General features: G+C 40.8%; 1 protein-coding gene across 1 annotated transcript in view; it reads left to right on the plus strand.

Annotated features, from left to right (window-relative positions):
- LOC146817360 (CD109 antigen-like) overlaps positions 1-22,838 on the plus strand; it is a 1,044,213-nt gene that overhangs the window by 984,228 nt on the left and 37,147 nt on the right. Inside the window, exon 32 of the mRNA XM_085610952.1 lies at positions 11,129-11,231. Coding sequence (XP_085467078.1) covers positions 11,129-11,231 — 103 coding nt within the window. The remainder of the gene's footprint in view (positions 1-11,128; positions 11,232-22,838) is intronic.

Below are 22,838 nucleotides of genomic sequence, written 5' to 3' on the forward strand. Positions count from 1 at the left end.
TGCGTGTGTGTGTGTGTGTATGTGTGCGTGGAGGGTGTATGGTTTATCTCGTAACTGCTCAGCTCATTTGAGAGGCTTTGAATGCTGATCTATCAGTGATCAGAGTTTTCAGAGAGCAATTGCTTTGTGCAATGATTTTTCCGATCAGTCAGTCAGACTTTAACACCACTCACAATCTGTGCTGTGAGTCATTGGTACACAAAGATGGTCAGACTACCTGAATTCAAATAAAAATGATCCTGTAAATTGTGGTCATCCCAGTATTGTACTGTACTGTATTAGAGCAAAAAACGAGCACTTCACAACCAGGCACTACAGGGCACTTACTGATGAATTAAATATTTTTTCTTTCATGTGGGTTACTTTAGAAGTGTTTAATATCATGCTTGTGACCCAGCGCAAGACCGGGAAAAGGGGAACAACATGTACTAATATCCTCCCTGCATTGCAGACCCGTCGTCACGCACACTCATTCATACACACATTTATTAGTGGGGCCCATAACACCAATTCACACACGTCACCTTTCACAAGTCTACACACACAGGAGGGATGAATGATTCAAGCGCTGGACATGTGGGGGAACACCTTATAACCTATAGGGAGAGACAATAATTTTACAAATATACATCAATCTTTGTCACCTATAGATCCCTATTCTTAAACATCAAGGCACTCCTCCCACTTGGTTGACGGACCAATTAGTTGAATTGGTTGATGGTGATCTAGAACCAGCTAAAACACATTTTAAGAATCAGAATCTTTCTCTAAATGAAAAACCACAAACTCATGATTTCTTGTTAATTCAATTTGTTTATCTAAATTTTCATAACGATTTATATATGCATTTGTCTTGTCAAAGTTTAGAATTTTTTATATCAATTTAAGTAAATCGCAGAACATCATATTTACCTAATCTGGCTATTTGGAGTCCTCTAATTCATTTGCTCTGCGTGACCGAGTTGTCGTAAATTGTCCAAATAAAGCAGGCCTAGACTCAAAGTCCCAAGTCCTCTGCTCAGCACACTACAGTCCTAAATTTATCAAAGGACCAGAGATTGTGCAAGCATCTATCATAGCCTGTAAGGTTTGCTAAGTTGCAGTCATGAAACGGTCAAGCAGCATCTGGATCATCAAGGAAAGGCGTCGCGAACTCCAACCTATCCCTCCCATTCCGCTATCCTTTTTATAATAAAAACCCAGGATAACATGATACAATTTTAACCAAGAACAGTGGTGATTGGATGGTTGGGATCGTCCGATTCATTTTTCAAGATTCTCAGTACAGTTCGAGGGGTGAGGTCACTGGTTAGTCCAAGTGTCGGATTGTTCCGGTTACTGTAAGGTTGATTGTTCCCTATTCTGGGCAAAAATCCAATTTGCCATCCTTGACCAGGGACACACCGAATAAAGGTCGCCAAGAGGTCCAGGCTACATGTTGGCGCGTGCACAATTGATTCCGCGCCTCACGAGGCAGTGGCCACTTCTGCGCTCGAAGTCGGCGGCCATTTTGGATTAGGCCCAGATGTCAATTTACGCGAAACAAACACAAAAGAATAATTAATACATAGAAATAGTAATCTTACTGTTAACCCCTTGCTAATCCCTCTATGTGCTTGTATTTATCTAGCATATAGCGACATTTAAAGCAATTATATTCACCTTTTTCCGATCCTCCTCGTGGGTGCAACATCACAAAGCAACATATATCATGCAATATCCTATCACCACATATACTATTTATTAATATGCGTACGGATTTTAGTTATAAGAGTTATTAAGCCATGCATATAGCAAATCCCATGTGTAGTCCAAAAATTAATAATGTTGATTAGTGTTCATGCAACACTCATTTAATAATATTATAGTTAATAGATTATATAATTAGTATTTTTATGCAAGAATAGAGGAAGTATACAAAATGTTGCACTACCTGCTCCATCACTTGTAGAAAACATTTGTAATTTTCTCCTGTTTTTCTCAATGCACCTTGCTGCGTTGTGAAGGAGTAAACGCTAATATGCTTAGGTAATTAAAGCCTAGTGTATGGATAGTGACAAAGAACATTAATGCAGTGTGGCTATCTGAGAAGTATGTTTGTGTTGCACTTTTAGGGTTGATACTGCTCTTATGTTGTTATTTTGAAGGCGTAGCTTTACTTAGATGTAGAGGGGAGCTACGGAGGGTCAACAGTAATTACATATGTTCTTCTGCCTATCATTACTTGGGTTATTTGTTCCAGTTCCAGTTTGCTCTGTTCCTGAATTCTATGTAGTCCACATCTCTTCAAATAACAATTGGTTCTGTGTACTCATGGATCTTCTTGAGAAGAGACACATTTTCAATGACTTTCTGAATTCCACTTGGTTTTGGATGTGTCATGCTATTGCATGCATACATTTACAAAATACTGCTCCTTGAAAAGAGAAGGGTTTCCTTCCTGTATGTGGAATAGTTAGCTTGGATCTCAATCTTGAGAAAATGTTTGTCTGTAAGCCTTTGGAATTTTTTCATTTAGCCAGTGTAATGTGTTCATTATGTGAGTGTGATGTCACGTAATCCCTGATTTATAGGTTTCCTCTTTGTATTATTTTTCTTTTACATGCTTCACGGTCACTCATGAGAGACTTGTTTGGCATTGCATTTTTGCTGTACATGCTTGTGCGGCATTTGCTATGGTCAAGAAGTGACTTTGGAAGATTTCCAGGTCCAAGTGGTGTGGTGTGGTAAGCAAAAGAACAATGGATTAAACCCAGAACTTTGTGACTAGGGGTGAATGTCTGCATTGTTCAGTATTCAGTCCATAATTTGCTCTTGTTGCTTTTAGAAGCAGTAGAGCATATTGCCTAAAATTTGCTGTCCCGACTTGCACGAACAGAAGAGAGATGAACAGAGACATATCTATTAAGACATGACACACTTCAGCTCTCTACATTCTCTGGCAAACTTATGACTATTTAATTCCAACACAGGCACCTTTGCGCTTTCACAGGCAAAACTGATTTTGTGAGGGTAGGAATTTCTTCCTGCACAAAAACAATACTTAGAGGTTTTCCCCCTCTTTCTATGTGCTCTGCAGCACACATAGAGAGAAGAAATAAGATCATAAATAACAATAGTTTTCCAGGTGCAGGATTTTGTAGCAATCCCAGGTTTAATACCTTTAGGAAATTTTGTACTGTATCAAATTCATGGGTGGATGCATAGCAACACCCATGCTCCACCCATTGAACACCTACCACAACAAAATGTAACACAACATAGCTCAAGCTGCTACTTTACATTACAATTCTTTACACAGTCATGCAAGGAGGCACAAATAGCCGCTTGCATGGGTTTGTAAATCTTACTAAAGCCTTTGCATCGCCCTGTGTTGCCTTCCATGAGGAAAGGACAAGTAAAAGGCATAGTAAATAAGTGGACAATAATTTGAATATATATGGCATATTTCAGACAGACACCCATGTCAAATTTACTTAGAGAGAAGAGGAGATGTGGTTATAGATTGACTTTTACCAGTTGTCTTGCTAGTTGTGTTTTTGATTACTTTATTTTCTGGAGGAGAAACTGACGGGCCACAAGCATAGTCGACTGCATTGTCAAGATGTGATAGGATGAGGGATATTGTAGCTTGTTCCTCCAGCCAGAAGCGTAGATGCTTGAAAATGTATTTTAGAATGTGTGTGGAGAAGAAGGCAATTCCAAAAGAACAATTGTTGGACAGAATGCTGATCAATGCCAAGCATTCACCCAGTATGGAGATCAGGGTTTTAATCCATCATTTTTTGGGCAATCCATGCTCTTGCAATTTAAACCCAGCCATATGCAAATCAGTCTTTACCCTGAAATCAGTACCAGGATGCTTCTTTCCGGTTCAGGGCGGACCTGACCTGGCAGTTTGGGCTGGACTGTTCCATTGAGGATCAGGGTCAAGACTAATTTGCATATGGCTTGGTCCACACTGGGGTGGCATAATGAGCAAAAGATTGATGGATTAAACCCAGATCTCTTGACTGGGGGTGAGTGGTTGAAAAGTTTTAGCACTCCGTCCATTATCTTGGTGTGTTTGCTATGAAAAAGGTAATTCCTCAGAGTCTGTTCACTTGGTGAGCCATGGTTAAACTGCAATCCGTTAGCATTTGTAGGTGTTATTTACCTCCCTCTACCCTTCATTCCGTTTTACTTTTCCTTGGTATGCTCCTATCCTCCCCTTTCCTCCATCCCCATTGGTTCCTCCTTAGAATGTTCCTAGAGTGCACAATAGAATGTTAATGGTTGTAATCCTCCTGAGGAGCTGGAGGGTTGACAGTTGGGGAACTGATCGTAAATAAATCCTTTTCTCTTACGTTATTCATCTTCTGGATTTAATTACTACAGTAGGGTTCTCCCTTGAGTTGATTTTCCTGATGTACATAGATGTTCCTATGGTCAGCAGGTAGTTCTGCAAAGATCTGTAGGTTTCAATCATAGTTTGGACATGTCAATTTGTCACGTTAACTACTCAGGAAATTGAATGCAATGCCAAGATTGAGGTAATGTCCCACCTGTCCAGGGCCAGATGTCATGTAAAGCAAGAGATGTGTGAAGGGCCATGCCAATTTTCATGCACTGTGACAATGCCTGACATACCTCAAATGAAAAACAAGGGAGTAGAGTGTAGTTTATGTGAAACAAACACATTTCACAGAAACTCTTTAAGTGTAAGCATCTTTTTCTATTAAAATTTGAACATGTTTAAAAAAATCTGAAACCTGACTTGAAAAAACACCGTGAAAGTGCAATATATTTTAATACACAATCTAAAAAGCACTGATATTGCCTTGTTGTGGTTATCTACATGTGTGCTCAAGAGGCTTGATCTATGAATTTGAGATTAAATAGCCAAATCAGTAGACATACATTTTGAGAATCCTGAAAAGAAAAATCCACCACACTACTGTGAATCCACCAAAACACCGTGCCTCAAAGGCTTTGTGAACACTTGCATTGGATTCAGTGTTAACCATACTTTGGGCACAATTCACATGGCTGAAGACAAAGGCATGCTAAACATAGCTGAAGACCATGCACTACTTAATTCACTAGTTAGGTGATTGTGCAGTCTTGAGTGAAGAAATCTGAACCTAGAGTGCAGTGTGCATGGCAATTAATCATGTGTTTCTGGTTTGAGTGGCACTAAGGATGGACAAAGGACCTGGCCATAGGCCATGCTCCGTGCCATGAGGCTGGGTACCCTGGCAAAGCAGTATGCTGCTTGTTTGTGTGGAATGGGGTAGGGTTAAGGTTGTTTTCATAGTACGTGAGTCTTTAGAATTAATGATCTTAAAAAAGATGTCTACAACAATCTCTGTCGAAAAGTGTCCTCAGCTTAGTGCCAGGCCATATGTCAGACTTTGTCCCAAAGCATGCTGGTCAGTGGAAGGACATGTGCAGCTGGCTTGAAAGCAAAGGGAGCTAGGTACAGGGCCTAATGTTAGTAAGACGTTGTACATAAAAGCCACTGCTCCTGATTTAAAGATAGAAATAGCTTAGTAATGTATCATGGTACTGGATAGTGTGCAGAGCGGTTGCTTCTTGATTTCAGGAACGTGAGAAAAAGACACAAAAAATCATAATAATATTGCACACAGAGCTGTGTCAACAGCTGTGCTGGAGGCATGGTTTTGCCAAACGTCGGACCCTACATCCAGAACAAATTGTAAATAGCCAAAGGCTGCATACAGCTTACGTGAATGACATTTTTGTTGGGCAGAGGGCCAGGCAAAGCATAAAAAAGCCAGTTACCATGCCTAGAGGCCATTATAAGTGGCTACAAGTATGCACTGCTGTTATATGTGTGGCAAGCCGTAGTCCATATTCTAGCTGTAGGCCAGATACTGTGTCCAGAGGGCTTGCATATCTGGTTAGCATGGGTTTGCTCTGGGAGTCAGGTACTTGGATCCAGATTTGAAATTCCTTAAAAACAAAAAAATAAATCAGATGGCCTGCCGTCCATGCACATAGGTTCAGAGCAGAGAGATCCCTGGAATGGTAAGTTAGGTGCCAGGCAATGCTGTATGATTAAATAATCGATTTCTGCTTTTGAGGGTTCTGTGCACAGTACTTTGATTACATTCAATGAGCTCTGTTGACATGAAGGATTGTTTTTGCCTTGGTCATAGCAGGAAAGGACTTGGGTCAAAATTTGAAGATCCAGACAAAAAGAAATTGAAATAAACAATCTACAGTGCTATTGCACATAGCCAAAAGCCTGGCCGTTGCCTTTGTGGTAAAATAGGCAGGGCATAGGGCCTGGTCAACAGCCAGGTCCTAAACTGTTTTCCTCCATTTGTGCTAGAAACAACATTTTTTGTAAAATATGTCACATTTGTGGCAAAATCAATAAATCCAAAATTGTGTAAGTATCTACATTACTTCAATTTAATGTTCATCTAAAGTAGATGAATATATTAAATGTCATGGAAGTAAACAGCCATTCATACATCCAGGATGTCTCAAAGTATATCATTCAGAAAGCGCTGATTGTCAGAGGGGGAATTGCAGAAACCGAAGGGCATATCGAGATACTTGAAAGCCATTTTCCGTTTATCCCCTTCAAATATCCTCTTTCATATCTCCTCTGAGATCTGATTTGGAAGATATCTTACATTGCAATTATAACATATTTCATGTCATAAGATGCACAGATAGGACAGGATGTGGATAATGGTTTCATAAAATGATGGCATTTAATTCTCTGTAATGAATACATGGCATTCATTCTACACTAAATCTGATAAGTGATGTATGGTGCCGGATGAAAGATTTTCTGCATATATGAATAAAGAGCTTCATCCTCAGCTATGGTCATGGAACAGATTTTGCCATCAAGAGGAACTTCTCTAAGCTTCAAATCCATTCTGCAATTGTTTTACCTTGGTTCGGTTTAGATCGAAACAAGTTCAAGACTGCACACACACTGAATGGGTATTGGTAAAACAGTGCTCCTAAGAAAATGTTGAATTGAGTTGCACTTCCTGGGGAAACCCAATTTACCTGTGGATTATGAATCCTCAACCACATTGTGCTGAAGACATTGGAAGCAATTGGGCATCAAATAAATAACATTTTCTTCATATTACCAGTTTGGTGGAAAGTCTCTTGAGCCACAGCACCAACTCAATTGGGTACCATCTACTCCTTGAATGTCCTCTTTCACCACTTACTCAGTAAGTGGAATTTGATATTGAACTTCAAGCGATTTTCATCAAATTTCTGGAGCCCTGTAAACAAGCAAAGCGTACACTCTAGTCAAGCATTGTGAAGATGTGATCATTACTGGAAAGAAATTTGCTATTTTGACAATGGATACTTCTGTAATTTGCAAGTTCATACTATGTCTATTTTTGAAGGATGAGCTGCCTTGGGTCCCAGTAGCTGGAATCATCTTTTTTTTAAATGTCTCCTATTTTCATAATAAAATCAGACACCTGTGGTTCCCTATTGCTTCTTTTCCCCAATGGAGAGTGTATTCCTGAGCTCTAAAGTCTGCATAGGCTCATCAGTGGCAGTCACATTTGTGATCTGCTCAGACATTCAGGGCATCCATATTTAATGAGTAATTTTTCATCTTTCCAGCCTCTGCTGCTGTCGCTGAGCATTGATTTGAAGGGTTATATCAACTAACTCTCTGGTCATAGTTTGTCAGTTGATCACAATAGTTAAAGTGCCCTTCAAATTCTCTTTCAAACATTGATAAAATGCAAGTGCTGGAGTTAGCAACATCTGTGATAGCAGTTAGAAACTTTTGTGACACAACACGGCCCATCATTTGAGTTAATGTGCTAATATAACAAATCTAACAAGATCCCTAGGGCATAGTCCAAGATAAAAATCAACCTCTTTCCAACAGTCTGTTAATTAGTCTAGCTGAGCCCTCGCTCATTTTAATATATGACTTATTTATTTATTTATGTGGAAGGTTTTATATTGCTCGAAAATTACCATTGCGGGTATCAGAGTGCTTTACAAGGGAAGATAGATGAACAAAATAACACTGTATGTCATAGTTATGTCCTACTATACAAGCAGCCGTTATGAGAGTTAAATACATTGTTCATGTGAATTTAGTCATGAGAAGTGATTTTACTACTTTTTTGAAAGAGGCAGTGTAGGGATTCAGTTTGGTTCTGGGGGCAGTGCATTCTATACTCACTATGAGGAATAGAAACAAGACGCTATGACCTGCAACTATCACATTTAAAATCTCAAGCTGGGGAAGGAAGATATCCAACGAAATAACTACTATCTACTGTGGTAGAGGCTTGCACCAGTCAATTGAAAAGTCTCACAGCAAATGTACAGATACATTGATGGATCCGCAATAACTATACCACTACATGTTAGATAAGCTTGAGGCCATGCAAAATTGATTGTGACAGCACAACCTGTGAGTTTTGGGCATCGAAGAGGGAGCTGAAGGGGATGAGCCACATGAGTCCATCATGCAGCTATTTCAGAATGCTTTGCCAGATGTACAAGAATGGGATTTTGACTATCAAAAGTAGCAGCATATTGTTTTCATCTCATGAAAACTATGGGAAAGCAAAAAAACTCATAACCCAGGGCAATTTTCATTCACATAGGAACCTTTGTCTTTTGGCAATTACTATATCAAACTGCCCAGACGAAAGTTCCAGCCCAGGATGGTTCCCCTACATTTTTTGTCATCAAACTGTAGCTATTGTACAGTTGCCTGATGTGGTAGTTACTACAGATAATAGCTGAGATTATAGTCCCTTCACACAAAAGTATATCTTCAAGGACCAGTTCACCTTAAAATCATTCATGAATCATGTATTTACAGTTGATCCTGTGCAGAACAGGCTAATGCCTTACTAGAGACATGGAATGTAGTCCAAGGGAGTGCTCTCCAAGAATGATTAAAGGTTTGTTTTTCCCTTCATCATAGCAGGACAGGACATATGTCAACACTTTAAGATCCAGACAAAAAGACATTTAAATAAACAATCCACAATGCTATTGCACATGGCCAAAATCCTGACCATTGCCTTTGTGGTAAAATAGGCAAGGCAGATGGCCTGTTCAACGACCAGGTCCTACACCAGTGGCATTCTGCACACAGCTACCCAGAGACACACAAAAACAAACCCAAACACACACACAAGAGGTAGCAATATTGAGTCCTCATCTGTGCCCCTGTGCACTCAGGGGACTGGTGGGTTTGATGTAATAAAATAGGTAAGTACATGCATACTATTTTAAGCCTTGGGCTGCTAAACTGAAAGACATCTGTAAAAAGAGACTGCTCACCAGTTTGTCATAAAATGGACAACACGGACTTAGTACAATAAGGAATAGCATACATATCAAAACTAAAGAAGGACTAAACATCCACAATTAATTCCTGTCAAATTAAATTAGTTGGAGAGGGGTCAAAGGCATTGACATGTAAACCCACCAATATATTTGGTAAAGCTTTCTGTATGTTGTCAAAGTAATACAAATCTAAATCATTTAAAGAAATCTGATCACATGTGATCATATGTACAGATAGGACAGGGTGTGAATAATGGTTTCTGAAAATGATGGCATTCATTTCTCTATAAACAATACACAGCATACATTCTACACTGATAAGTGATGTATGGTGCTGGATGTATTTTTCCTCTAAAATATTCGCGTATATGAATAAAGAGCTTTATCCTTGGCTATGGTCAGGGGACAGATTTTGCCATCAAGAGGAACTTCTCCAAGCATCAAATCCATTTTGCAATTGTCTTTGTTTGGTTTGGTTTTTAGAACAAAACAAGTTTAGGACTGCACCCACTCTGAATGGGTATTAGTAAAACAATGCTCCAAAGAATATGTTGAACTGAGTTACACTTCCAGAGGAAGCTCAATTTACCTGTATTACGAATCATCAACCACAATGTACTAAAGACAATTGGAAACAATGGGGCATCAAATACATTAAATTACATCATTGTTGGAAAGTCTCTTGAGCCACAGCACCAACTCAACGAGTACCATCAACTCTTCGCATGGCCTCTTTCACCACTTTCTCAGTAAATGGAATTTGATGTTGAACTTCAAGCGATTTTCGTCAAACTTCCAGAGTCCTGTAAACAAGTAAAAGTGTACACTCTAGTCAGCCCTTGTGAAGATGTGATCAAAACTTAAAATAAATGTGCTATTTTGATAATGGATACTTCTGTAATTTGCAAGCTCATACTACGTATTTTTCAAGGATGAGCTGCCTGCCTTGGGTCCCATTAGCTGGGCTCATTTAAAAAAAAAATATATCTCCTTTTTTGATAATAAAATCAGAAACCTGAGGTTCACCATTGCTTCTTTGTCTCAATGGAGAGTGTATTCCTGGACTCTCTAGTCTGCATCGGCTCATCAGCAGAATTCATGTTTGTGATCTGCTCAGAATTTCAGGGCATCCAAATTCAATGAGTAATTTTTCTCATGCCGTGTCTGTTGGTGCTTTTGCAGTGTTTCATCTTGTAGCCAATGGGTGTAGCAGTGGTGATCTCAGGGGCCGATGCAAGGTTGAGCCAGTTTCAGTTGCTAGGGAGGAAATGGTGGCGCAGACTTCAGTGGTGTGTTTGCATAGCGATCTGCCATCGATCAGCAGGTAGCTGAGTTGTTCCTTTCTAGTAACAGTCCATTCAGTTGCCTGGAATCTCCACATGGAATTCTGCATTACTTGTAATCAGAATATGATATAAAAATATGTTGCTTTGCTTTTGCAACAATGAATCTCCGTTCTGTGTGTGTGTGTGTGTGTGTGTGTGTGAACGTGTGTGTGTGTGTGTGTGTGAGAGCATGTGTGTGTGTGTCTCTCCCTCTCTCTCGAAGTGCACTGGTGAAAGGGGAGACAGAACAAGCGTCATAGTATAGTAGATATGGCACTGTTCTGCTATCTTTCTTTCACACAACATAGTGAAGCAACTATGGTTTGCATGGAACATTGGCAATCTCCTGTCTGACATTTCTAAGTAAGCTCTGAGCCTGTAAGGATTGTGAACAAAACCTTACACTTGTGCCTGATACTGTATGATATGTAAGATATCATTGAGAATCTTACTATACCTTTCTACCTCTTCCCTTCACTTTGCAGATCAGTGGACCAACAGTTTGTGTTGAAATTCCAATGCTACGGGATGCCAAAGTATCTGGTACTCAGGATGCCACAATTTCCATTGTTGATTACTATAAACCGAGTAAGTAGAAACAATGCGTTTTTATATACGATAAACAGACTTCGCTTGATGGTAGCGCTTGCTGTACTGCACCAACAATCTTGAACATGAAGGTAAAGATTTGATGCGATTTTAGTATTTAATTTATATAGTCTGTGGAATTCTTTAATAGGGTACAAAACTTCATGAAACCCATTGCCAACAGAGGCCTACTGTCGACCAGCTATGGGTTTTCGAATCTTTACATTCCATATGTTTAAAAAATAAATCAATCCCAATGTTGTTTCTTCACATCAGGGGCTGCCACAGTACCCCAGGAGCACTATTATTTGTCTGCCGCAGGAGACCAGGTACACACTGTACCTGCTCAGAGAATATCTCCCTTCTTGTGCATCATTCAACCCCTGCCTTTTCCGATCTTTACCATTACCTATCCAAAGACATCAGTGAGTTTTCATTGTTTTGATTCCTTCAAGCTGTGAGAAGGCCTTATTAACTTATAGAATAGAATCGAGTCAAGGCTTAATGATATGTCAATATTATTAAGGTCTAACCTAAATTAACAGTGCAGATATATACTAAATGTAGGCAGTTCTTAGCTTATAATGATTCGTTTCTAGGATCACGTTTTTAAACCCCTGCTTCTTCTGAAGTAAGGGTCCCCCGTCATTATCCAGAATAGAGAAAATGAGAGTAGCAGTGGAGTGGCCATTATATCGCGAGCCATGCGTACCTGTAAAGAAATCAGAAACCCACAAAATGACTCATCTGAAAACATTCTAATAAAAAGTGTCACTAGTCCAACAAACTCCTTTACATGTGCCTTGAAATTTATTCCTCTCCTTAAAGAATCGAACATTTATGCTCACTGTGTGATTCAACTACTGGACTGATGACACAGTCATCGTCTTTGCTGATAGCATCAAACGAGGCATGGACAACCTGGGCTTCGGACAACTAGCCAATCAACCAACTCACCCAGGGGGTCGTGGCCTGGATCAGCCACCGGATCACCCAATAGATGGTTCTTTCCTGTCCTACTCCTCAATCACAAAGGGAGAACCGGAAGTAAAACCATTGCGTGTCCCTCGAAACACAACAAGCTAATCCAAGATGCGATGGAGATGTTCATTGTTCCTCATTTAGTCTGACCTAACCATAATTTTGTGAACTTGCTGTTAAGATATGGTCAAGTCACAATAACTACAAAAAGCATACCGTCTGAGAAAACAATAGCAAACAATTCACTCAGGCTCTTATTTCTTAAGCTCCCAGTCTCACTTTCCCTCCCCATTTAAAATCCTAATTCACATGGCGGAAATAGCCTTGGTAGCCCTAAGTGACTTGGCCCCAGTTCAGGCTGCCATTCATCAACAACACTATAGTCATCAACAACAGTTGAATAACCAAGGACATTCTCTTTTGAGGAAAAACAGTGTAGCTAGGGAACAATCCATAAAAGTGGATGCAACTAATTCCACCACAAAGCTTGCTCAGGGTTTAACTCCTTTCAACTAATCCGAGACAGTTTCAAATATACTGACTTGTACTATCCTGATCCTTTATGAACCGTCTATTTTATAGCGCCTTTTTAACGGGGGTTTCCCTGTTCCCCAAGTGTTAGATTGGCTCACTAATTTATAAAAACCTCTCCGTGAAATTCTTTCCCCAATGCAAATACGTTTCTTAAATAAATACGTAGACCCACCACGTGAAGAAAGGAAAATATTAGTTACCCTGCTCCTGTACAGGCTCTGGCTTTCCTATCAAATGCTACTCAAACTTTATAACATGGCATAGTGAAAGGGAGTTGGACCTGATGCAGTGTGAATTACCATTATAAAAGATAGCTGTGTCTCTCACTGACACACAACCCCGCTTCCAGATCATCCAAACTAAAACAATTGATTCTCTCTCTTTTAAATGCATCCATTTAAAACAACAATTGATTATACTACAAAATAAGAGTTCACCTGACAAGCAGTGGTGCAAACTATAAAAACTGTAACCAGTATTAATCCATTGACTATTTTACACAGTGAAAAATATCATCACAAGAGATAAATGTGAGCTCACATATCACGATCCATTCACACTCTGCAGCATAAAGCCACACACTGCAACATCAGGTGACACTCCATCATGTGCAATCTCTCTCTTATAATACACTCGCACTCTTAGCAGCCATTCAGAGAGTGGGCTGGGGGTGTCTCTCACACACCTTTAGCTAAGTCCTGCGGCCAGGTGAGGTCATTTACTATCTGCACTATTCTTACCTTCTGTCAAAAAATCATAAGACATATTTGTAAAGGGCAGATTCACCCTAAGGAGCATCATTGTACTATATATAGATCTTGGTCCCCAACTTGCCTAAGAAAAAACCCAAAATAGAATTACACTTAGCTAGAACTCTCGTGACAGAGGAGAAAACATGCAAGAAAAACTTAAAGTGGGAGGTACATAGCTCCCCAAAATATAAAAATATAAATACATATACTCATACTTATGGGTTTGTTATAAATACTAACCATGACCTCTATGCCACATCACTAATGTTGGCGCAGAGACTTATATGAATATTTGGTTTACAATATCAGAATTTCGGTCTATGCATCTCTGAAAGAAAAGTCCCTGCCTCTCCTGGGCCCTTTGTCTCCGGACCTTTGACACAGGCAAGCAAAGATGAGAGCCGCAAATCAAAAGTAATATAACTACGACATTATAATAATTAATTCTTAAGAGTCATTTGAGAGATTTGATGTGAGTTTAAAGGGTTTTAGTTAAATCTTTTAGTAATCAATTATTTATCGAGACAATACAGAACATATAGCATCAAGCATGTTCCATGTTCCATAAGTAATTCCCTATTCCTAATATTAAGATGAGAAAAGTATCTTGAACCCATAAAGAGTTCAAAATCGAGAGGTGTAAGCATAAAGCAATGCAAATAGCACTTCTCATGAAGAGAAGTTTGGAATATTCTATTGAGTATTCAGAGGTAAATTATAGAATCCGGCAAAGGGGAAATAATAAGTAAATAGCTCAATGAAGAAGAAAAGTCTGCTCAGAGCCCAAAGCTACAGAACAAAGAAAATCTGGGTATCAGTATGGAAAGGAGTTCACGGGGAAGTCACCTGCTAAAGTCTGCTACACATTAGCGTAGGAACACGCACTAATATAACATTTCAATATCTGCAACTCTTCGTCCAATGATGCCTTCATGGGAATGGAGAGCTTGCACCATCTAAGTTACTTTTAAACAACGGTCTTCAGCTTGTTTCAGTTTCAGTGCTCTGGTGCTTGTGGGGCTATCTCAGCACCCAAGCACCAAAACACACGGCAGAGGTATCTTTGGAAATAGGAGAATCTAGAGGCAAGATGGCGGCTGTGTAACTGCTGTGGGTGTGGCTCCTGCCTCACGGGATAAAGATTTGCGGAATTACTGCCATGATTCTCACCTTTGGAAGTGGAATCGGACAACTTACGCGATGACTGGTGTCCTGGCTGACGGATTCCTTTGGCAGGTTTCTTGCCAGCGTGGGCATTCATCCGTGATGTATTAGAATGCCTCCTAAAGCCGCTAAAGTCATCAAGGATCGAATGGCGAGCGGCGCGCCGGTCTCGCAGCAAGGCATGCCTTCACCCCGGAAGACGCTGGCTAGCCGCAAGGGTGAAGACGCTACTCCCCCCGCATGTATTAAGAAGGGGAAGGAGGTGGAGACTCACTCTAAACTCCAGCTACGCGAACAGCGTCCCTTGGAGACAGCAGGGAAATCTCGACAACCGACAGTCCCGGTGATGTTCTCGGGACAAGGGTCACTTAGCAAAAGGACAATCGATAAAGACGGGTCGAGCAGCAAGGAACAGACAGGGAAGAGCGAAGTGTCAGAAAATGTGAGTAAAGCGAGTCCTACTCTTATTCCTGCTGAACATAACACAAATGAGATAAACCTGACGAGCTTGATAAACGCTTCTGGTACACTACTGGGGGAGTGTGCGGGTGGGGGAGGAGATCTGTTATATGTTCAACTGGATACCTTTGAGAGGCACGAGGGGAAGTCTGATTCGGGGGGTTCAATTTAGTTATGAAATCTGACATTGTTATGACTGAATTGAAAGGTGGGAGAACCCCTGAAGAGGACATATTCTACTCCCTTACTGACTCTGAAATATCTAATGTTAGCGAGCTGGGGATATCTGATCTCAATAATTCCAGAGAAGATTCAGACAGCACTGAGGCAGAACCCGTCACTCAGAAACAGGTTACTGCACGGAACTCTTCTGGGTTCTGAGGTCAAAACAATAGGAACGGATAGTACTCAGCCGGAGACTCGTAAGCTTTTACCCAGACCAAATGCTATTTCTGACTCCTCTTCTTCAATGGGATTAATATACTCCACACATAAGCAAATGTAAATTGAAGCCCGACAAGAGCATAAAAGAGCTCATATGGCGACCAAAAAACTAAAAGGGGCCATAAGGAAAGTCAATAAAGCCTGTTTGGAGATTACGGAACGAACTGCGGGATTAGAAGACTGGGTAGTGGTGTTGGAGGCAGGGTCCGAGGCCAGAGGGCAACAAGTAACGGTAAACGAGGCAAGAATGACTGATGTCATGTGGAAACCTTGAGGATTTCGAGAATCGCCAGAGGCAAAACAATCTAAGGCTACTTGGCATAGCAGAAAATGCAGAAGGAGAGGACATCCGAGGATTTGTTCTTCGGCTACTGAAGGGAGCTTTCCCGGAGCTGAAACATTGGAACTGGGATGCGGAGGTGCAGAGAGTGCACAGATTCCCTCTCATGCTCAGGAAAAAAAGGGGTCAGGGCGACCACGATGATAAACCTAGAGCTATTTTGATTTTTTGGGGGAATTTTCTATTAAGACAGGCTGTTTTTGACAAGGCCCGACCCAAAGCTAGATGATCTGCAGAGGGACACACTTTTTTTGTCAGGCCTGACTTCTGCCACACAACAGTGGAGAGAAGGTGGCGACAATTAATTGCTTCTTTTCAGAAGGCCGGTTGTGAAGTTTATTTAATGAGTCCCGCACGACTGAAGGTTATACATAAGGGGGTGATGAGAGTGTTTAGCTCAGAAATCCAAGCGCAGGAGTACTTGCAGGAAATTTCAGGAGGATAGAATTAGAGAACGTCAGTCCGATTCCTAATGGTTTGGATAGTATGTGGCATATTAGGTAATTTTTTCTTAGAGGTGGCAGCGGCATGGGGCGACAGCAGGATGCAGGAGGCAACACTAGGGTCTATGGACCTATTTTGCTGGGTTCAGGGGGGGAGGGGGCGGTGGCTGGTCCAATGGGTGGAAATATATGTAAAGGCATGGAAATTATGTGGAATATTAGGTGTTTTTTTGTTTATGACAATTGGAAATTTAATAAATGGCGAGGGGTAAGCTAAGGATTGCATCTGTTAATATATGTGGTCTGAATTGTCAGCTTAAAAACCGCAGGGTCAGCAAAGACATCCAGCACCTTAATGCAGATATAATATGTCAACAAGAGACACATATCAAAGCTGGGAGACAAAAGGTGGCAGAACTAGCAGGTTATCAGCTAGTCTCCTTCACAACTCAAGGCACTCTCACAAAAGGAGTAGGCATTATGGCTCGTAGAAAGAATTTTTGTTTCCCACGTTCTAAAGCGGATCATCTGGGCAGATGGACTATCACTTTAGGCAATGTGGATAATTATTCCTTCACGCTTTGTTCGGTCTATGGCTCAGTGTTTGATGATCCTGCCCTTTTTAATTATGTAAATATGGAATTTGTTTGCTGGCCATTGCCTTTGATTATTTGTGGTGATTTTAATTTAAATCTGGAAGTTAACACTTTGAAGCTTTGGCCTAGTCTATACAGAGACCGTAAACCCAAAGTCTTTAAATCTTTGCAAAATGTATGTATGACTCATGGTCTTATTGATGTTTGGGCCTCGCAAGAGCCCCATGATCCTGGCTTTAAATTTTTTTCATCCCCACATCAGACACATGCCAGGCTGGATTATTTATTTGTGTTCCAGGGTCTTTCGATCAACTGCCGGATCTCTAAATTTCCACGGGTCATGTCTGATCATAATCCGTTAGTCTTCGAGATTTCATTTCAAGCCTCAAAAAGGGAGATACCATGATGGACTTTTGATAGAGCAAACCTTTATGATCAGGAGTACATCGCACATATGAGAGTATGGATCCCTAGATTTAAATCTGAGAATAAGGATAGCACTCATGTTGATATTGTATGGGATGCTCTGAAAGCTGGGATAAGAGGGGAAACTTCAAGGTACGGTTGGCAGTCTCAGAAATCGGGTAAACTTTATATGCACCAACTCTATGATAAACTAGCTGAGGCAGAGGCACAATTAGTAGAAGCTATTAGGATTGGGGAGATGTGGGTCAGGTACAAATTCAGGTATCAATAGTAAAATCCCAGATTTTAGAAGTTTCAACAAATAAAGCGGCAGGGAAATATGCAGCATGGAGATCCAAAATGTACAAATGTAGTGAGAGAGTGGGACATTTGCTTGCTGTACGCATTAGACAAAGGGTGACACAGGGAGCTATTTTTGCAATTGACGATCCTCAAGTTGGGGTAGTCTCAGAAGCCTCAGATATTCGGGCTGCGTTCCAGCATTTTTATCAACTGCTTTATACTGAAGACATCACTGGAAGAGAGGAGGAAATTCAGGATTATCTAGCAGAGCTTCCAGGGGGGAAACTAACTAGGAAGGAAAGAGAAGCACTGGAGGTACTCATTACAGCTGAAGAAGTTGTGGATGTCATCTGCTCCTTGGCTAACGGGAAGGCGGCTGGTACCGATTCTATTCCAGGGGAATTTTATTAAACAAACTGGCTCCCTCCCTATTGGAACTTATGGTCGATGTCTTTCTCCGAGCTCAGTCTGGACAGATGGCACCCGACTCATGAGGTTCGGCCAATATTGCGGTCTTTCCCAAAAAAGGGAAACCTGTTAAGGAGCAGGGGTCTTATCGGCCTACAACGTTAATTAATAGCGATGTAAAGGTTTATGCCAAGATTTTAGCAAATCGACTAGCCGCTGTGATTAAGAAATTGGTTTCACCTACCCAGCATGGGTTTGTTCCTGGTATGAGTACAATCGATTAGATTCAGAGGGCGATTGCTCTCTTCGACGCAGCAGGGAATACGGAAGACCCTATCGGGTTAATCCTGCTAGATGCGGAGAAAGTCTTTGATGGGGTCTCCTGGCCATTCTTGTGAGCAACACTTGAGAATAGAGGATTTGGTGCTAGCTTCATTAAGGCTATTTCAATAATGTATAACAATACGGAGGCAAGAATTGCTATTATGGTGGAACTATCAGGTCCTGTGTTTATTAGCAGGGGGACGGGTCAGGGCTGTCCTTGCTCCCCCATGTTATTTGCTTTGTAGATTGACCCCTTTGTCAGGAAAATAACAGATAATAACCAGATTCTAGCTATACACACCAAGGGGGGAAGCACTAAGATCTTGGCGTATGCTGACGATCTAGCTATTATGACCCCTGATCCACTTTGTGCCCTAGCTGAAATTGAAAAGGATTCAGAGATTTTTGGGCACATCTCGGGATATCGACTCAACTCTAATAAAACCCTTGTTGTTGTTGTCGGTAAGGGACTCCAGATTAATGACCCCTGGGTAGTTGAAAGACAACATATCTTAGGGTCGAAATAATGGCAGATGTGTCTACGATTGTTGAAACTAAGTTGGATCCATTGCTTCCAAAATTTAAGGCAGATCTTAATTGGATAAACAATCTCAGGCTCAGCCTGATAGGGAGGTGTAATGTCATTAAGATGGTGTTTTTGCCAACATTTTTATATTTTTGGGGGGCAATTCCGCTGGCTATTCACAATGCGTGGTTTAAAGCTATGAACCAGCTGTTCACTAAATTTCTTTGGGCCAATTGTCGTCCCCGGAGAGCACTAACATTTCTGACACTACCTAGGGATAGAGTCGGATGGGCGGTCCCTAATTTGCAGTTATATCACTGGGCTGCTATATTATTTAAAATAGAAAGCCTCATTAGGGCTGAACTTGATCAGGATCAGATACAGAAGACGGCTCCCGTTTCAATTTATGATTTATTATTGGGGTTAGGGGCTAGGGGTTGTCTCTTACAATACACTGATTTTAAGTACTACAAAAGGGTGAAGCTCAAGACGCTGCTGTGTGCTTTTAAAACTTGGACCTCAGTTCGAAAAAAGCTTGGTTTAGGCCTCATTCATGCTTACACCCCATTGTATGGCAATAAGTTGCTCCCTGGTATTTTTAATGATGGACATATGAAAATATGGTATGACAAAGGTGTTAGGATGGCTGGAGATATTATGGACGAGGCAGGGGTGATTACGTTTGACAGGATTAAGGAAATTTTTTGGGTCAATAACAGACAATTTTTTTAATATCTCCAGATTAGACATTTCTTAGTCAGGAAATCGGGAGGAAGTACCGGCTTCACCAGAGTGATATTGGTCGAGATGTTGCTCAAAGGGGTAGGCACACTAGGTGGGATATATAAAAAATTAAATGAGACGATGACTGATGATCTACCCAAACACTTTGATCGCTGGCAGGAGCGGCTACAGGTTGAACTGGGGGAAGGAGAAGATTCACTGAATATGGCCCAAACTTCATGTATAGCTGCCAACCTCCAACTGCAATGATTCAAGAGCTGGTTTAATCTTTATATTACACCGGAGAAGATTTCTAAATGGGGAGGAGGTGCGGGAACATCATGTCCATGCTGCAGTTATCCGGCAGCAGATCTCGTACACATGTTTGCCTCCTGCCCCAGTTTGGATATAATTAAAAGGGAAGTTGGTACTATTCTAGAAACCCATCTGGGCCAGCGAATAGAGAGGACACCACAGTTGGTTGTATTAGGAGTGAGTAGCTCTCATCTACCAGTTTGGGTTCAGACCTTCCTTTTTGTTGCCATGACAGTGGTTAGACTTTGTTTAGCCACTCATTGGCTTGATCCTGTCCCACCCACGGCTGGGGAGATTTTTGGCAGTGTTCAGGCTTGAGACTGAAGTATATGCTAAAAGGGGGCAGAGAGCAAGAGCCAAGGGGGCGGAAATTTGGGCCCCTCTGATTATATGGTCTGAAGATAGGCAAGATGTCGGGAATAGGAGCTAAAGGATACGCATTTGTGGTTCAATGTTTTCAATGTCTATGGCCCATGTGGCCCAAAATGCTCTATGTTTATTATAATACTTGTAAGCTTTTGTATGCTGCTACGTTTTGGACATTGTTTTTATTTATTTTTTTCTCCTCTTTTGGTGTTTTTTCATGCCAGTGGCAGTTTGTGGCAGATTATATCTCGTTTTTCTGTTTTTCTTTCTTTCTTTCAAGGATCAGCCAGGGTGGGGTGGGAGGGGGAGGATACTTGCCGTTATACACCTGTATTTTTCTATATGCTGTATTTGTCTGGCTACTAAATTTAAATAAAGAACGCTAAAACAAAAAAGAAAAAAAAGAAAACGGTCTTAAAGATATCGAGGATTCTGTAGACAAATTTTAAAACATTGTACAAGTTGAAGTTTAGTTTTCACTATCCAGTTCTTTACAAGACAAGACAGTTCAGGGTTAGCTCTGACATTACATAAAGGAAATCATCACTTTCTCAAATATCCAACTTACAAGTCTTGTCTATAAAGAAACATTTATATACATTTTAACTACATTATTCGGTACATTATTGTATTCTTTCTATGGGAAGGTCGAAAACAATCTTTCTTAACATTAAATCACCCTCGTTCAGCACATTCTTTCATTGAACTCTTCACGTCTTCATATTATCAAGAATGTTGACCTAAGGTCAGTAAAAGAAATTAAAAACTGCATTCAGATGCTTTTCTAACTGAGCATGGCTCACTATGAAAGTCTAGTGCTCCCATTTGCTATTGTAAAAATGTGGCTTCTCGTTTTAGCCTTACACGTTATTTTTGAACATTCATTTGCCTCTATTAAAATGCACTGATGCTACGAACCCAATAGTAAGTTGGATGAACCAGTATTCCCTGATGGAATTCCACTTTGCCCAGTTATTTATCGCCCAGTGCTGAAGCATCTGGGCTTCCCAGGTGCAGGAACACCTAACCTTATTTACCGACCTGAGAATCTGGCCAGTAAAATCTCTTTTGGCTTGGATTGCATGTGCAGCTCAGCTCTGTCCCACAATCACCTCCTCACCCCCTCCTATGGCAGACACTTCTCCCTGCCAGGGCCACATCCTGTACTGCCCACTGTCCCTTACCCCGCCCCATACCAGCCTCCCCATTCAGATGCATCACCTGCTGAGCAGGTGTTAGTAGAAAGCATTCATTCCCATGGAATTCAGTATTGTGTGTGGAATTTAACACAGAAAATTTGGGTCAGCACAGTTATCATCCAGTAACTAGGGATTAACTTGTAATAGCCAGCTGCATGTGTGGGGATACCAGTAGGAATTATTTGTTCTCTGACCACATGGTATGCCCCCACTTAATCAGCATTATTTGTAATTGAAGCATAAGACTAAGCACTCTTCCCAATCTGCTTAAATGTCATTTACCATTTCTTCAATGTCTCTAAAGTGCTTAAAACTAGGCTTGTCGTTGGTTTTCTGTATTTCAGTTGAGAAGTAGAATTTCCCAAGTGCAAATGGGAGGAGAACAACACCAAAAAAATGCATTTGGCAATCCCCTGTACTGCTAGGTGTTCTGGGAGATACTGTTAACCATCTGTTGAGATCGAGACAAGTGATAAGTGCAGGCGTATTATTGTCCACTTAACTCTGATTGTATTACATGTGGGATTATTGGTTAAAGCTTGAAAATCCTGCGCTGCATGGGGAAATTCACATTCCTTCCAAAATGTATCATCTAGAGCAGTGTATGCCCGAGGATATGGCGTGCACACTGTTACCACACATTATTTCCAAGCAAAAGACAAAAAAGCAACCACAGTTTATTTATTTCTTCATATGGGCCATATGTAGAAAGCAAAATTGCGATCGCAAACGCCGAAATTCGCCGAATTTCGGCGTTTGCGATCGCAATTTTGCTGAGTGGGATGTAGGAAGGAAAATCTGCATGCAAAATAAGGAATCGCAAAATTTGCGATTCCTAATTTTGCAAATGCATTTAAGGAATCCCAAATAGCGATTCCTTAAATGCAATGTAGAAAGCACCCAAGTTGTGCTATTTTGGCTTAAGGAATCGCAAATTACCACCAACTTCAGGTTGATGGTAATTTGCGATTTCTTTCAATAATGCAGTTTTTTGCATTATTAAAAGTGCCATGTGGCACACATACATGCCCTTAGGGCATGTATGTGCGCCACATGTGCACCCATGCTCATTACTGGGGTGCAAAAGGGTGTCATGTTGACACCCTTGCACCCTTGAAATTGCATTCTCAATTTGCGATTCTCTAATTGAGAATCGCAAATTGAGAATGTCTTCCTATTCATTCCTATGGGCCTTTTAGTCCATAGGAATGAATGGCAAGGTATTCCTTATTTGCGATTCTCAATTAGAGAAACGCAAATAAGGAATAGGTGGGATTCGCAAACAAAATTGCTAATCCTACCTACATAGCGTTTTGCTATTCTCT

Source organism: Triturus cristatus, chromosome 6, assembly GCF_964204655.1.
Source record: "Triturus cristatus chromosome 6, aTriCri1.1, whole genome shotgun sequence".
In the NCBI taxonomy this organism is placed as follows: Eukaryota; Metazoa; Chordata; class Amphibia; order Caudata; family Salamandridae; genus Triturus; species Triturus cristatus.